Source organism: Nanorana parkeri, unplaced genomic scaffold (assembly GCF_000935625.1).
Source record: "Nanorana parkeri isolate BGI_ZX_2015 unplaced genomic scaffold, ASM93562v1 scaffold74, whole genome shotgun sequence".
Lineage (NCBI taxonomy): Eukaryota > Metazoa > Chordata > Amphibia > Anura > Dicroglossidae > Nanorana > Nanorana parkeri.
This window is the reverse complement of record NW_017306342.1, coordinates 799,770-817,792: the sequence shown is the minus strand read 5'-3', so window position 1 is coordinate 817,792 and position 18,023 is coordinate 799,770. Positions and strand designations below refer to the sequence as shown.

General features: G+C 38.3%; 1 protein-coding gene across 1 annotated transcript in view; it reads left to right on the top strand.

Annotated features, from left to right (window-relative positions):
• The window catches only part of ADAMTSL3 (ADAMTS like 3), a 272,367-nt gene that overhangs the window by 122,151 nt on the left and 132,193 nt on the right, over positions 1–18,023 (top strand). Inside the window, exons 4-5 of the mRNA XM_018576681.1 lie at positions 143–188; positions 10,570–10,806. Coding sequence (XP_018432183.1) covers positions 143–188; positions 10,570–10,806 — 283 coding nt within the window. The remainder of the gene's footprint in view (positions 1–142; positions 189–10,569; positions 10,807–18,023) is intronic.

The following is an 18,023-nucleotide window of genomic DNA, read 5'->3' as shown; positions in this document are numbered from 1 at the left end:
GGAAATAGACACCCTTATATAAATATTTTTAAATCCTAGCACTTACAGCTGTAGGCATCACATCATTAAAGCCAACTGAATGTAAATAAAGGATTGTATTTTGTCATTATTAAAGTCAAACTTCCACTGTGTTCTATTTCAGGAGCTGTGAAGGGCGAAACATTCGTTACAGAACATGCAGCAATAATGTAAGTCACAAATCCAATATTCATTTCCTTTCTTCCATTGTCTCCAAGTTCCGAAGTCTAAAGTTGGTGCAAGTCCTTGTCTCTGTTTTCCTATGCTACTTCTTCCTCTACTTCATTGAAAGTAATTGACAGCTCAGGACTTTGAACTCACACTTCCTGGTGCTGTCTTTCCTCTAAGTCTTCCTGCCAAACTGTTATTCACAATGTTTAATGTGTGTCACAAGGAAGGTGCACTTTACAGAGGATTTACAACATTCTATTTTTATCTGGAAGTAGCCAATATTTACAGATGTACTGTCCGCAAGAAAGAGAGGCATTTCTTTTATCTGTTAAAATGAAAGGCTTATTATTGCAAGGATTTAATAAAGATCTGTTAGTAGTTTTGTTCACTTGCATTAAAAAAGTAATTCTAATTTTGCTTGGAGAAAGTAAATGTGTGTTACATTTATTATAACCCAACACTGGCCTCCTGTGGACAAACTCTGCAACAAACAGGAAACATCTTGCATCTGAACACAGGTGCAGAGTATAAGCCATCTGCTAGGATAGAATGAGAAGCATACATATAGGCCCGTATTTACCCAACTCAGTCATGGCCAATGCCCAAGGGCTTCAGGACACAAAGTGTAGGGACAAATCACAAGATTTATCTTTTTTTTTCTCTATTATATTTGGAAGATTGTGGGATTTTATATTTTTGGAAGATTGTGGCCTTAGCCATCGGCTGAACAAAAATTGGATGGTAGGAAAAGACTACTGAGAGAGGTCATACGATGCTTTGTTGCTCAGTTGAAAGTGCCACCAATTTTTTTTGTACCTGCAGTTTCTTGTGGGTCCAGTCAGAGCTCTATATACTGTACAAAGTAGAGAGCATGCTTACTTTAAAGGAGATGTATTGGGAGAGTAAAATGTACTCTTCCCAATACTTAGAACCGGCGTGTGATACTGCAGCTATCACACGACGGCTTTAAAGCTCGAGAACTGAGCAATAACAAACTGCTGGTCTATCAGCTTACTACATCTCCCTGCAGAGAGCATTTACTGTCAGTTACCGCTCCCTGCAGGGATTCCTCTCTCCCCTCTCTCTATTCCTACAGCACTTATTGGAGGGACAGACAGAGGAAGAGGCGGGCACAGCTGGCTCTGGCTCTAGAGAAGCAGATCCAGCTGTCAATTAGGCAGCAGGGTAGATCCCGACAATATTGTTGGGATCTTTTTAAACATGCACAGACATTCAAGAAGTAGCTGGCATAAAGTAGATGTTTCAGTGATAAACACACATACATACATTGACTCTTTCCTTCAATAGCATAGCGTACAGTGTTTTTTTTTTTTTTAACATGCATACTAGCTTGGTATACAAGCATTTTATTGCTTAGTGAGATGGTCACTTTATTATTATTATTTTTTATTTCAGTTAATTTCTTAGAAAAAAAGATGGTGTGTGCATCCTGTGGTGCACTTTACAGGTACAGAAGGCAAATGGATGTTCAACATCCATGGCAAACAAGGACTGCATCTGGTCTACAATATTTGGAAGTATATGTTTTTTTATGGATCCACTTAAAGAGAAAAGCCTGAAGTGTACCAAGTGTGCTAAGGCTACGTTTATCCTTTTAGATCCTCTGTCATCTGTTATTGTTCACTTTAAAGGGGTTTTACATCTCTATACAAGTCTTTAGGAAAGAAAATCCCACTTGAAACATCTCAGTGCAGCTCAGAAGTAAGTCAACTGCAGGTCAATGCACCTGTCAATGAATTCTATTTGATATCAGATGGATCTCAAACTGATATCAAACAGGCGCTTTTCACACAAGCTGAAAGCTTATGAACACAAGCCCTTACTCTTGCTACTAAGAAATGTAAAATGTATGCATAACCTTTTTTGTTTTGGATAGAGTAGTAAAGGATTAGAACCCCTGTCGTGTCCTTTTTGCTGTATATGTCCCTGTCAGGCAGATCCACCCTCTGTATATGCCCTGTCTGAGATAGGAATTGATGGGAAATTAAACATTTTAGAATTGTGAGTGTATGGTGAGGAACCTCTGTTACGGATAGTCTGTTTGGTGCCCAGAGCCCATTAAGGCCGTGACACACTGCACGCGAAGCAGCGCGGAGCGGGGGCGCGCTGCCTTTGCGAGCAGTGTGTCATGTAATTTTCTGCTCGGCACCTCAGCTTGCGAGAGCTCGCAGAGCTGAGCGTGCTGAGATGAACAATTTCAACTTCAGCCAATCTGCTCGCGCATATAAACCAGCGCGTCGCAATGCGACAGCTGGCAGGTTGTTACGGACGAGCCGGATAGCTTTGCTTCGCTCTGCACGGCTTCGCGTGCAGTGTGTCACGGCCTTTAAAGGCTCCGGTTTACTATAGTTGGATGCCTTTGCAGATGGATTCATATGTGATTTACCACATAGTAAGTACAAAGTTCATCCACCAATTCCCCTGCTCACTCCCCAGATCGATGACGATCCCACGCCAAGATATAACTGCACTGGTCAAAATTGCCTGTGAAGCAAAACTATTCATTTCTTTGAATTCTCTTGAAATGGATTTTCAAATCCTGGTGATTAACACACAGCTATCTGAAAGATGGGAAAACACATGTTTAGTGGTACTAGAGGTTAATGTTCAAAAACAACAAACATTCAAATTAAATGACATATTCACACAGCTTACATCTTTTTTAGATCATAATTACTCTATAACATTTCTGCAATCCATCCAGCTAATGTTACCAAACTGAAAACAGATTATTAAGACTTTAGAAAGCGGTCATTAATTCACAAGGGAACACAAAGCAGGAATGCAGGTCAAAACAAACATTCAGTTTACACTATGTGTGTCTGTGTTCTACTAAGCATTTTCCGGTGTTGTGACAAATAGTCATCATTATAGCCACTCTTATCCTTTCAGAGATCAATTATTTATTTTAGAAGTTCCCTCTGCATGGGATTTCTAGGAAGGAACACTTTGATCCTGTTTCCTAATATTTACCACATACAAAGTGATGGCTTTAATACAATCATACAATTACATTGTTTTATAGCTTCTGTATAAATTAGGTGTCACCTTTTTCACAGTGCAAATATGAAAGTTTAGAAGCAGTTGACTCTTAAACATTTCACTGCTACCTCTATCCTTTTACACCTGATATATATATATACACTGTATATAGTATGACACAGGTTCTATAGCTGATCTAAGACGGGGGCTGAGGGGCTGTTATTACACACCTGTGCTTTAGGAACATTTTAACTACATCCAGTTATGTGCAGTAATGTCTCATTGGGTTCAGTGGTACAGTTTTCACCTATGTGTTTTTGTGTGGTGGGGTTTGTTTACAGTTTTCAGAAAATGAATGGTAGAACATGTAAAATGCATGTACATTCATATAGTAAAATGCACATTAAATGCAACACAGTAGAAACCACACTTAATCATTTATACTGAATATGTATACACTCTCTTAATTGCAGAAGTTTGAATGTGCCGTCAAGCTATTTAACCACTGTGCTTGTGTAATTCATATGTGTCCGGTATTTAAGGGATGAGGTGGCAACCCTAGTGGATTCAATGAGGAAATACTCTGTAATAAAACCTCCACTAATCGAAATAGGTGATTTATTATAACCTCTTTGCAATTTTAAGATACTAAAAGCTTGCTATGTAAAAAAAAAAAATAGGATCTACACATGTGCCCTTTCTTCTCTTAGCTTTTCACAGATGCCAGGGGTGGTGATGGTCACAGAAACATTATTCCCCCCACAATGACCCCTAATGATTATAAGCCAGGACAAGCACAGATAACAAATAATATTTGATGTCTGAAGAAGGCCGTGACTCCATGGGCTATTTCCATCTTTCGCTGCTGAAAGATTTACAGTGAACTTTTGTCACCACGCAGAGCAAAGAAACAGAGACAATTTATTTAATAGCCGAATGCCGCTGAGCGGCATTCGGCTCGGCTGTTCTGCTTGCTCCCTCTGTGGGACCGAGCAGATCAGAAAAATAGTAAAAAAAGTTCAAAAAAATAAATAGAAAACGATTGTGCGGAGCTAGCAGTGACAGTGACCAACTGTTTTCTATTGGCCGGCGGTTCTGCTGCCGTAAAAAAAAGCCATATATCGGCTGAAATCAGCTGTACATCGGGTGGCTATGCGTGGTTTCGGGTCGGCCGACCCGAAGTGCAGAAGAAGTTCGACTCAACATCTAACCTCCGGCAGGCTACTCGCTTCTGTTCGGTCTATTCTTATAGATGCCGAACAGCAGTGAGTGAATAGCCGAATGCCGAGAGGACCGAACAGAACAGAAAAATAGTGAAAAGAAGTTAAAAAATAAATAGTGCGGAGCTAAACGATTGTGCGGAGCTAGCAGTGACAGCTAGCTCCGCCCAACTGTTTTCTATTGGCCGGCGGTTCTGCTGCCGTCAAAAAAAAGAAAAAAAATTTCGTGGCCGGCCGCTCGGCCAGCTTCGGCTTTCACCTCGGCTCAGCTGAGCCGCACCTGAGCCGCTCGGCCGACTATAGTGAATAGCCCGTACAGCAGCCCTTCGGTTCTACTGAACCGAAGGTGTCCTGGGACCGAAGCTAGCCGAAGGATCAGCCAAAAACCATGGCTAGATCCTTCGGCTGCTTCGCGAATAGACCCTTGTGCCTCCAGTGCTCTCACCTTCCCCTAAATCCCCAGGCAAATGTAATCGTTTAGGAAGTGACAGCCCCTACCCTCCTAGCTACCTCACTTTCTTTTGCATACCTTTTTCTTAACCTCCCTGGCAGTAATCCCGAGTCCGGCTCGGGGTGAATTTTCAATGCTAGGAGCGGTAACCCCGAGCCAGACTCGGGGTTGCAGAGAAAAGTGACACTCACCTTGTCCCTGCGAGCCCGCGGCGTCCTCTGCTGTACGCGGCCCGAAAATGAAACTAAAAGCCGGCATCTGACTTTTAGTTTCGTTTTCGGGCGTCACAGCAGGCGGGAAATTCAAAAGTGAAAAGTTGTAATGTACATAGAATACACACAATACAATCTAATCAGATATGATTACACTTTTGTATCAAACTATTTGACTTCAATTTTGTCCCTAGAGCTTTGTCCATATTTCTTAAATTTATTTATAATTTTTTAATTTCGTGTTTCAAACTTTATCATAACTGGGATGTCTACTGGACTCTTGTTTGGACAGATTTAGGTGAGTTATTCCTAAGATTTACTAAGAATTACAGGCCTACAATATAAACAACCAATTTCCATGCAAAAAATTGTACTGCTTTTGGTACAAAATTCCTGACATAATCATACCGCCAGGGAGGTTAATAGTCAAATGTTTGTTATTCTGATCAAAAAAGGGTTTAGATACACACATTATTCCAATAAATGAACATTTGAAATATGTGTGAATCATGGGTTAAAGTTGTGTGAAGACATTGATAAATAGACCCCTAAGTGTATTGCTGCTCCCAGGCAAGCCAGCAAACTTCTAGAGTAGGCAACCCTCCCCTTCCTGCCTAAATTGCAGGTCAGGTTGGCCAGTGGGAGCACAGCCCCATCAGCACAGGACCTACATCTACAGGTATACCTTGAAAACGAAGTCTCTTTTTTCAAAACTTGAGGACTGCTTTTTAATATACTACAGAAGCTGGAATGCATAAGTAATTTTTGGGGGAAGGTGATGTAAAGGTCAACTAATTCTTGAAATATTGTACATTATGAATTGGATGAACCAAGACCTAAACCCTGAAGCCTCACTTTCCTAAAGCATAAGTGCACTTTTGAAAGTGAACCTTTTTGCCCCCCATATGACTTTAACTACCCCACCCTTCCTAGATGCATGCTTACCCCTTTTCCCACAGCCTCTTTCAATGGTTACAACCTTTCCATGAAAATCTTTTCTGCACTGCTACTCCATCGTAGATCTCCATAAGCCACTAGGGAAATGTCTCCGGAGTATCTCTGGCCTTGAGAGATGGTCACATAGTGGTCAATAGGAATATTTTGCGCAGATGTGTCCAACTAAGAGCAGATTTATAGAAGGATGTAAACATTGTGAGAGGCTAAGGGATGGAGATAGGTTTGCATCTGAGGAGGGGAAGAATAGTGTACTTTCAAAGTGCATTTACACTTTAACATTTACCCTAATCCTAACATAACTTTTAACCCCCTAAAATCTAACCTTAACCTTATAAAATAACCCTTAACCTTCCCCTAATCAAATCTCTTCAAGTTAATCGCTAAAATCCCGCGCTTCCTTTGTCTAGAGGAGAAAGCACCATCTTCTGATTTCAGAACAGAAAACCACTAATTCAGCAGTTTATTTTTAAGCTTTAAAAATAATGAGGTTCTTATGTGGGCTTTTAAAGTATTATGCTTTATATATAACTTGTCCAGGTTAGATAACAATCCAGGCAATTTAACTTTATTTTGTAAACCATGTCATGTTTTATGTAAGGAATTCACCAATTTCTTTTTATTTGCAACATGCTCCTTTTGTCTTTTGTTACATCTTGTCTGTAAGTTTAATTACAACAGCCTTTGTTCACAAATGGAGATACACTAAGGACGAGCATGAGTCTGCATACAACACTAGAGAGAGCATGGCATGGCCCCACATAATATAAATGTCTTCATAAGCAGAAGACTAGAATTATTTTACAGTGAAATTGGTTTCATGTGTCTTTTCTTTCAAGTGCTTTTTATGGTAAGGAGCTGGGAGCCAGTTTACACGATGTTACTCTGTCAGGATCTGTTGTGGTGTGCACATATTTCACTAACTTTGTAATATATACAACAGTTATGATATTGTTTAATTGTTTATTATTAGAACCACAGGAATGATTCATTCCATGCAAATACATTAACCATGACTCATTCCTTTACACACTCTGAAAATGTTGTGAGTATGCTAAGGCAACCTGTAGCTCTTTAACTGCTGTGGTACTGCAACATACTGTATTTCTTTCTGCAGGGCCTGATTTTTGTAAAGGCCAGATATACTATAGCCTTATGCAGAATGAATACACTTCTTTTTTTTTAATATTAATCAGCATCAAATCCTTGTGAAATGAAAAGATGAGTTAATATACAGTAACACAAGCCACATAGAGATGTATGTTCACAAAGACCTGATTTCTTGGTCCTACTGCCCAGAGTACTCATAAGATTTTAGTGCTACCATAGCTGGACCATTTAACCACATTTGTCTTTGTTTACATATTTGACTTCTATTAATTTTTAGATTAGAAAGCAATGAAGGGCACTGCAAGCTTTACGATAAGACACTGGAGATCGTTTTATAAAATATTATTTGGACAGTTTAAGTGTTTTATTAATTTGTTCTTCAAAGTCCACACTCATTGTTGAGTCTTGGCCTCCAAATAGAAGAGAAGATCTTCAGCAAGTTGGCATAGTCCAAACCATACTCTAGGTAGATGTGCGGGTTACTCTTTACGCCAGCCAGGCATACAACCTGGCCATCTTTATCATTACCCTTCAGCTCCTAGGTACTGGGTGATCCAGACAAAAACATACAGTCTATCTTCGGGTATGTTTCTTACATGGGTGATTGGAGGCATTCTTGCCCATTTCCTCTCTCAAGATAACCATGGCTAGCACGCTTGCAGATATGGATACTAAACCAAAGTCCCAGCATATACTGTCCTGTTATTACATTAGCATTGACATAGGAATACGTACTATAGTTGTTTTTGATAATGCAATCAAAGCTTACTTGAAAAAATAAATTTAATGTAGTGAGTGTTGCCTTCTGTCTGCTCATTACTTCCATCAACTTCCTGAATTCCCAGTGTGCTTTGCATCTCTTTCCTTGCTTTTTGATGTGATCCAATCTCAATTTCTCAAAACTACACAGCCCATAATGCATTGCTTCCAGCAAACAATGATAATGTTACATTGTCTAGATGTTGAGTTGTAGTTCAGAAGGCAGACTCTGTGAGTTGTGATAGAGTACATCCTATGGGCATCTTCAATAAGTAAGTTTACCAACTTCTAGATGGACATTTTTAATTAGAGTGGGATACAATGTATGAAAATTCAATATAGAACACACATTTAGTTTTGACCATAGGTACCTTTTAACATATTCACCTCCAGGTCTCAGTTCAGACCATGTTCCAGAACAAGGCCAAAAACTACAGTCCTATAATTATGACTTAATGCGGAAGTATAGGCAAAATAAACATTGACTTTTACAATGCAGTCTTTATTATTTGTTCTTTTGTTCCTGAAATTAGATCTGTTATTTTTCTACTTTCCTTAACAGAATAAGCTGTACAGCAAAAGTGGTTGTTACGGGAGATAGGATAACCATATATTACTGGCAGGAATGCTAACAATACTCATCTTTTATTCATATGGTTCAAAACTTTTTTCAAAAGAAAAAAAAACTTTCTGTAACTGCTGAAAACATGGTAGATGGAGTTAGGCTTTCATTTACTTTTCTCTTACTTAAAGTTTGTTTAAAACTATCAGGGTTAATCACAAAAGGGTGAAGAGTTTGGAGAAGGCAGGAGAAGTGAACACTCTAGGACAACATAGCTGAACTGGAAAGTGAGATGAATTGTTAATGTTTCCAAATCCGCTATTTTGGCCTACATTGTTCAGTTCTCTAACCTTTTCCTTACGTTATACCCCAGCTTCCAGCCCACTTACCTAGATGCTGGTGATTTCATCTTCACTGTAGTATCCTGGGAAATTTGTGTATCCCAGATCTCATGCACAATTTGCATGAGGATGGGGATGGGGCTGGGGAGCTAAAAGGAGTGGGATACATTTAGGTGCAAGGTCGGCTTGAACTTAAATTCTAATATAAATTGTTTTCCCTCAAGACATAAGCATGGAAAGTAGGGATGCACAGATACTTTTTGAGTACCAGTACAGATACTTGGCATTTTCATGAGAACTACCAGGGTTGCAGTGGTTGCAGCTGGGACCCTGCTCTGGCACTCCACCACTGTCCTGAAATCATTAGTCTGTATTGTTTTAGAAAAACTGTCACATGACAATAAACAAAAATGTATCAGTACTCGTACTTGTAAGTACTCGGCAAGTACCAGTAATCGTACTCGCAAAACTGGTATCTGTGCATCCCTTTATTTATAGTTATAAAAACAAAATCGTACATTAAAACAGAGATGTACAAATCCCAGGAGCTCCGTGTGCTCCTTACAAATGACAGCTGCCTCCTAATTTTTGAATTTTTCTCTAGTGTAGTCTTGGAGCTCAAAAGTATCGGTACATGTACTCGTACTTGTACCGAGTACTGTACTTGGTATCTGTGCAACCCTAATGGAAAGGTGCAAGCACCTGAAGAAAATTCATTCTGTTATCAGTTAAGAACATTTCAGGGTATAAATTCTCTAGTGTGATATTTCCTTATCTCAGATTATTATTTCTCTCCTTCAATACATTTGTATTAATAGCTTATGATATAAATTATCAAATGCCACTTAAAATGGCATTTGTAACTTTCTAAGAATACATTTTTTGCATTGAGGTTCTTCTATTGGCGTAGGCATCTTACAGGCACTTTATGGAAAACCTTTGTAGAATATCTCTACTCTAGATAGACATTCCTGGTAGACTTTTCATTCCCTCTAAAAAGTTCTATAATGTCTTCATTGTTCAATTAGTTGATACAGGTGTCATTTTATTGAGAATAGTCTGTCTAGATTAAGCTCAGTGAAATATTACATTGGTCAGAATGCTAAAGCTATTTAATGTTGGGAGACAGCTAAAGTTACCAGCTACAGGTTGGGTAAAATCTACCCAATCGTGATTCTCAGTTACAGTAATAACAAAGTCTATTTATTCCAGATGTTAGCACATTTATTGAAGAGTCAAGCATCTCTGTGGCAGCACACAACATCTTTCACTCTAGTCCTGTTTTGAGATGTTAACCTTACTGAAAGGCCAATGTCATTCAGATCTGCACATAAATAAGGTTCTGGCTGTGTACATAAAGTTCATGTTTTTACTATGCATTTTTTACTTCATTTACATAACGGTTAGTCCATGTTTTTAAAACCGCTTTCAACACAACCCTTAACAGAATCCGACCAAAAGTAATACTAATTTTTTTGTACACTATTATTATGTATTAGAGTTATATTTTATATAGTAAAAGCAACAACCAGCCTCTTTGCTTGACCTCTAACTTTTTCCGTGCTAGCATTTTTCAACTCCGTTCATATTGGTAGAAAGTTGACTAAAAGAAACATTATACTTATGTAGTTTAATTTCTTAGTGTTAGAAGACTGATTTATTTTAATCTGCTAGTAATCTGCTAGACAGCTAAACATTTGCCAACATTCACATTTTATTCCATTTTGCAACTTTAAAACATTTCTCTGATGGCTTCTTGATTTTGCAGGACTGTCCTTCTGATGTTGGCGACTTCAGGGCCCAGCAGTGTTCGGCACACAATGACGTCAAGTACCAGGGGCAGTATTACGAGTGGCAGCCAGTCTATAGTGATGCTACGGCACCCTGTGCTTTGAAGTGTCAAGCCGTGGGGAAAAACTTTGTTGTCGAACTGGCCCCTAAAGTTTTAGATGGTACACGGTGTAACACAGACTCTCCAGATATGTGCATCAGTGGTATTTGCCAGGTAAGTGTTAAATCTGTAGAAGACAGGACTGTGTGCATCCAGCAAAGTTACCATGGTCATGGTCACAGTTTGCATATTTCTACAAATATAAGAGCCTGTAGCTAGAAGTGGTTATGCACCTGATGTTCAGTAGATTAAGTTGTCATTGCTCAATGTATCTTGGACATTTCATGCAAACTGTGTAAACCTCTCAGTTAAAGGTCAATGAGTACTGACTTCTTTTTTTCACCTTTGGAAACTATTATCCCTTTTCGGTATGCTCTAGACATAGAAGCAAAGGTCCATGGGTACTTCCAGTGGCACAGTGGCTTAATGAAAATGTGAAAATGCTTAAGCTTCACCTTTTTATATAGTTGCACATAAAATGCATGTTACTAATTTATATTCTGCCAGCTTCTAACATTCCACATTAGTCTGATTGATGTTTTTCTTTTACTTCAAGCATCAAATGTAAAGTGTGAACTGTTTAATGCATCATTACTGCAGACTTATCAGTTAAAAATGAAAACATCAGTTACAAGTACCAATGCAAACTGTAGTGAACGTGAGCATTTTTCTTTTGTACGCTTTTCTATCATTTCTTGCCAGACATTTTATGTTCTTTACATTAGCCAAAAAAAAGCAGAAGGGAGGGGGGTTTCCATTTCAACATTGGCGCTCGTGTCTGGTGTAACTTTGTCAGCAAATACACGAGTTTGGTGATATCAGCCAATTAAATGGACCATAAAACTGACACCGCTTGAAAAAGCAATTCTCAATCATCTCCCTGACATCAGGTCTTTTTTTCAGGGGAGTGGGAAATATGACAAACTCTTTTTCAGCTTTAATCAGAAAACTAGGCAGTAAAATGGTGGTATATACTGGCCAGCAGAGAATGATTTGAAACTGTATAAAGAAGATCCAATTCTAAGAGATATATGTATGTTCATAAAAAAGAAATGGGAAAAATATATGTAATATTGGCAGCTGGCTCAATAGCCTTGAATGCAGAAAGTAAAGGGAGTACAATTGTTGTTTTGTATAAATGTAATTTATTTATGTTCAAGAGTTAAAATATACTTTTTTAATTTTAGAAATCTTAGTTGTTAATATGAAAAATTAAATTTGCACATTTTTATAATTGTTTATTTCACTTTTGAAAGTATACACAGGGTAAACTAGGGATGTTCAGATACCAGTTCAGATATCAGTGCCGATACTTGGCATTTTCACGAGAAAGGTTGCAGCGGTTGTGGCTGGGACCCGGCTCTGGCACTCCACCACTGTCCTGAAATCATTAGTCTTTATTGTTTTAGAAAAACTGTCACTGTAACACCAAAAGAAATGTATCAATACTTGTATCTGTGAGTACTTGGACAAGTATCAGTACTTGTACTTGAAAAATTGTATCAGTGCATCCCTAATATATATTTATAAAAAACAAAACAAGTATCAGTACTTGTACTTGAAAAAATGGTATTAGTGCATCCCTAATATAAATATATTTATAAAAAACAAGCCATACATTAAAATGGGGATGCACAAATTCCAGGAGCTCTGTATGCTCCTTAAAAATTACAGCTGCCTCCTAGCTTTTGAATTTTTCTCTAGTCTAGTCTTGGAGCTGGAAAAGAATCTGAACATCCCTAGGGTAAACCATTACATGTCACATATTTTGACATACGTTCATCAATGTACCTGTTCACATCAGTGTAATATCCACATGGTAACACTGGTTTATAAAAATAGCTATCCTTTTAATCAACAAAGAAAGGAAGAAACAATGGTGTAAAACTGCAGCTGGTTTGTTGTCCACTGTTCGCATATGCATATTTTATACTCTAAGTTCATGCCAGCAAGTGGAGCTCTAGGCTACTTTTCACATGTTTATCTATTTTATCTGCTGTGTTGAAAGAAGCCTTTAGTTTACAGAGCTCTATAGCTCAAGTTGATTAAAAATACAAAAAATAGGTGTAAAACTAAAATAAATCAAACTTATCCAAAACCAGCAAACCTCCCTCTCTTTTTTAATTACCTTGTCCCTGTGTGGTGCAATGCCTCTTCTTAGCCCTTGTGGCATCATCACAGGGGCTGAAAAAGATCTTAGACTTGCAGGAGGCAGAAGGAGAGTCCACATGGTGCCCTGCATTATTTTCTGCCAATGTAGAGCATCCACAAAATCCTAATCTCTGACAGTCTCTGTGACCAGTGACCAATCAGTGGCAGGGGACATGTCATTTGTGTATATTTACCTGCAGCATATTTAAAGGGACAAAACATGGGAAAATGTGCATGTATTGCAAAGATTTACAAAATATAATTTTTTGGTTTAATTTTGCCTTGACATACATTTTGAATCATTTTAGTGTAGTTGTAGCTTTTTTTGTATATTGAAGATTTTTTTCAGTTTATTTTTTTAGAGCGTACAAAAAGTCAGTTGTATAAACATTTTTTTATAAAACAGATTGTAATGTCAATTTTAATTGTTGTTATAATGTGTATAGAAACAAATGTGTGTGATGTACCATATACTAAGGTAAATATTTTTGCAACGTTTCTGAAACGAAATACAGATACTTATGCCCTCTGATAGTTTTAAATATGTGTACACTATAGCTGTATATAAAACATGTTTGTATTTAACATTTATATTATTTGTTCATTTGTGAACACTGCATAAACACAGATTTCCCTGAATAGCAATTCCCTGAATAGCAATACCAGTATGGTGGTTATATGGTTTACACTGCCATTTTTGGGAGGGTTATTTTATACACAATAGCATACATTGTAAAGGGGATGTAGCAGGTCATCATGTAGAGAGCAAGGAGAGGTCCTGTCCAGGGTTTATGTGTCACCCAGATTCCTCTCTTACACCTTCTGGAACCTCTTTGTAAGCCACAGGTTTTCCCATCCTTGTCAACAACCTTTTTCAGCATGCTCTTTAAGGTTTTATTAAATCGCTCTACTAAGCCATCAGTCTGAGGATGATGTACAGAGGTTCGCAAATGCGTCACCTTAAACAACTTACTGAAAAAAGTTGTTGACAAGGATGGGAAAACCTGGGGCTTACTAGAGGTTCCGGAAGGTGTAAGAGAGGAATCTGGGTGACACATAAACCTCGGACAGGACCTCTCCTTGCTCTCTACATGATGACCTGCTACATACCCTCCCCCCTTGTTTCAACCCCCTGGTTGTAACACTGACAGCTACACAAGCATAGACTATGGACAGGACCTCTCCTTGCTCTCTACATGATGCTACAGGGATCTTCACTGTTGCTTGTGGATGGAGCAAGCTAGAAGGGGTATGTCACACCCTACACATATGGTACAAACACACCTACAATCAAATACACATTTCTGATACTCCCAGCAGATCTGCTAGAAAATTAGATTCTATTTGCTGCAGTAATCTATTTTTTGGTAACACATTAGGTGCACATATCCCCATGTTCTGTACACAACAGCTGAACCAACCCCTTCCGGGAATATATAGGGGAAATAGAGGTGTCCAAAAAAGAGGAATTTGGAATCAAGGGTCTCCTTTTTTAAACAAGATAGGAAACAATTTTATAGTAGAAATGGCATCAACAACTTTAGAAAGACATACTAACATTTAAAAAAAGAAAATGCTTATTATTCCATCTGATTTGTTTTGGCTTTTATGGTCAAATAAGACCTTTGGGCAGAATGCATCAGTTGAAACGGGAAGCCAAACTTTAATTTTGCATTATGGTCACTGTGTATGCTTTTGTTCCTTAGCCTTTGAACAGTACAGATGTATACTGTTTATATGCCAGTAAATCATTTCTATTACACCATTCTGTTTGTATAAACTTGGCTAAATGGAAAGCTTAATGGATTATCCTCACTTCCAAATGTGTAAACGTTACTTTAGCTTTTGAAATTTCCCATAAAAGCTTTTGTAATATGAAATGTTTTTGTACAATTGCATGTTTCAATAGCTAAACTCTTACTGAATTAAAATTCTTTGTTTTTACTCATACAAAGCATGGTTAACATTTTATCAACTTTTGGTGTTATTATACCTCACAACTTTCTGAGATGAGAAAGAGGGACACCTTCCAGCAAAATGTATATAAGCAATAGACACACCCCTGCCACACCCCCAATTACAGGGACCATTAAAGGAGAACTATGGGGTTAAGTCTTTTCCCCATAGTTCTCCTTAGGGTAGGGAGGAATCCAGGCCCTCCCCTGTCACAGCAGAGAGCCGTGACTGGATCGAGAGGTGAGTGAACGCCGGTATGTGTTCGCTCACTTCCCGTTCTACTGAGCCGACCTGTGACAGTCTCATTGTCACAGGTTGGCTAGAACTATGAGGTGAGTGAAAAGCACTCACCTCATAGTTCTCCTTTAATCCGATCTTCTTCTTTCCTTCCTTTTCATCTGTCCCTCCAGCGCTGCGGCTGGTCTCCGATCCAGCGCTGAATCCTCTGAGCTTGCTGGAACTTCCTGTCCCACAGTGTCTGCATGCGGGTGCATGCGTCCATAGACATAACTTGTGTCTCTCCTCGCGTCCAGGCCGAAAATGTGAACTGCGCATGCGCACGCCCCAAGATGCTTTGCGGCCGCCCAAGAATTTTCACATTTTCGGACGGGAGTGCGAAAGAAAAGAAAATTCCTATGCAAATGTTTTATGAATACACCCGATAGTGCTTTCATAAGTTGTGAATTCCCACATTTGTATTTTGTAGTGTCCCCTTTTACACTCATTCTGAGAGTACATTTGTTTTATTTTTTCAGACTGTTAAGTTGTTAAAGGTTGTCAGGTAGAGTAAACTTTACTATATGACAAAATAGTACATCCCTCTTACATTAGACAGTCTCAGGCTTTGTTTTATTATTAAAGCCAAGGGGAAGCAAGGGTATCTTGCAGTAGATTACCTTCTGAGAAAAGTGCAGAACGTTGGCTACAGTAGCTAATACTCTGGATATAGTAACACAGAAGCATTTCATTCCATATTATACATGATTCTGCTGGATGCTGACATACGTTTGTCAGGTTTCAGATAAGGATAATGGTTCTATGCACTTTATTAGCTGCAGATCTGAGAATCTCATATAGTAGTGCAGTGGGAATGGAGCTGAGCTGCTTGTAGCAGATAACAAATAACTATTGAATCCCTGCTTAGCACATTAAAAGTGACAAGACTTTGGCGTGAACTACAAATGGTTTGGCAGGTGTTTTGACTCATGTAGTAACTCATCTAAACAAACATGTCATCTTGCTAATGTGGACTACTTTCCTTTGCTGTCTATAAGCAGGAAATCATTTTTGGGAAACTCTTTTAGAAAAGTGACATCATCAAATAAAATCAAACGAAATAGCTGTTCTGTAATTACTGCTGCCATTACTGCATCTAGATGGTGGAGCTGTAAAGTTTTTAGGAGACTTGCATTGTGTCTGTAGCCATGTGCTGAATTTCCTATGGTTCAAACTATCCTGGGCAGCGTAGTGGCTCAGTAGTTACCACTCTAGGATTGCTGGGGTATGGGTTCAGTTTCCACCAAGAAATTTGCATATTCTGATTTGAAGTGGTTCTAAAATATATATGGGTGTGATTGTGGTTAGACTCTTAAAAATATGCATTCTAGGACAAGGTCTACTATTTGTTCTCAATAATAAGCAAATACTGCCCGATTCCTATTCCCCACACAAATATTATATTGCACTTTAGAATATTGTGTTCATTTTGTGTTTTTATTTTTTTGGTAATTGAAAATCCAAGTATACAAGGAACAAAATTAGTTTCACCTGAGACCTTTTTTGAGACCTTTAACCATGGGGCTTGCCTGTGGCTTACCTCTGTGCATTTGTAAAGCCAGAAATTCCAGGGAAATTGGTGCCACCCTTCCTTGTAATTCAGAGACAACTAATAGTGTCTTCTGTACCTGGAACATGTGTTCTTATAAGGACACAGGCAAACTGCATTTTTAGAGAATAAGTAAGGCTCCCATATATAAAGGCTGGAATTGCTATCGACAACAATCATCCTTTTGTTATAACATACAGAAGAATGATTTACAATTAGTGTTTATTTCAATTATGTATTAAGTGTATTAAGCTATCATGTAAAACCTAAACCTCAACCTTACTGTAATGAAAAAAAATTAGTATTTTTTGCTTTAATGTGTGCTGTGCATTCATACAATAGGTTGCCAACACACATAATGGAAGAAAAGCCACACCATTTTTCAAGTCATTGCACCACAATGCACAGCATGTATGATGTTGTGTGCTGCAGCGTAGTTCCATCAGCACCTACTATGCTTGTGCATTGGTAGTGCTTTTCTAAAAAAATGGGAGTGCAATGCACTACACAGAGTGCCGTGCATTACCATGCATGCGGTCAAAATAAATAGTTGTAAAGCACTATCCCCCCACTGTCTTTTACAAAAATATTTTAAGTAATGCACTATGGAAAGTTTAAAGGGGTTGAGGGGAATGGGAACTCTGTAGGACTCTTATCTTCTCCTTCTGCAGAGATTATGTAACCAATGGCTTAGTCTTGCTCACATGGCTAGTGCCATAGGGGTTCATAGAAAGTATTGAGAAAAAATGTAAGTATTTAGCATATTTCCTATCCAACTTTCCAGAGGGCTTGGTTATTAAAAAAATAAATCTGGTACAGGTCTGTTTATTTTTATTTATCAATGTTTTTATTGGATTTTTATTTATACTGAACAAACACAGGCAAGAAGAAAATGCAAGAGACAAGTGACAGAGTACAAAGGTGTAACAAATTGAAACAGATATAAAAAATGATATTAGGAGGTCGCTGCTTAGGCAGGGGGTAATAGAATGATAAACAAGTAAGTTCAAACTATAAGATACAGCCATTTAGACGACACCTCATGGACAAAACATGTTTAGATAACACCTCATGGGAAACAAACAAAGTGTGGGGAGAGGATAAGGCAAGGTTTTAGGGAAAAGGGAGGAAGAGAGGGGAAGAAACAAAATAGGGTAGGGTGGGCACCTCAAGGCGCACAACTGCAAATCAGATGGAAGAGTTGCAAAGATAAATAGAATAGCCATTAAAAATTAACATGCAAATGAATCTACGTAGTCTTGAACATAACAGATTACAAACAAGGGGATGAACTCACTATTGGTATGGGTCTGTTTTAAGCTGATCATATTTAGATATATAAAAATAAGTAGAATGCATTTTAAGTTTTAAATTAAAATGACAATCTGCAGAAGGGTTA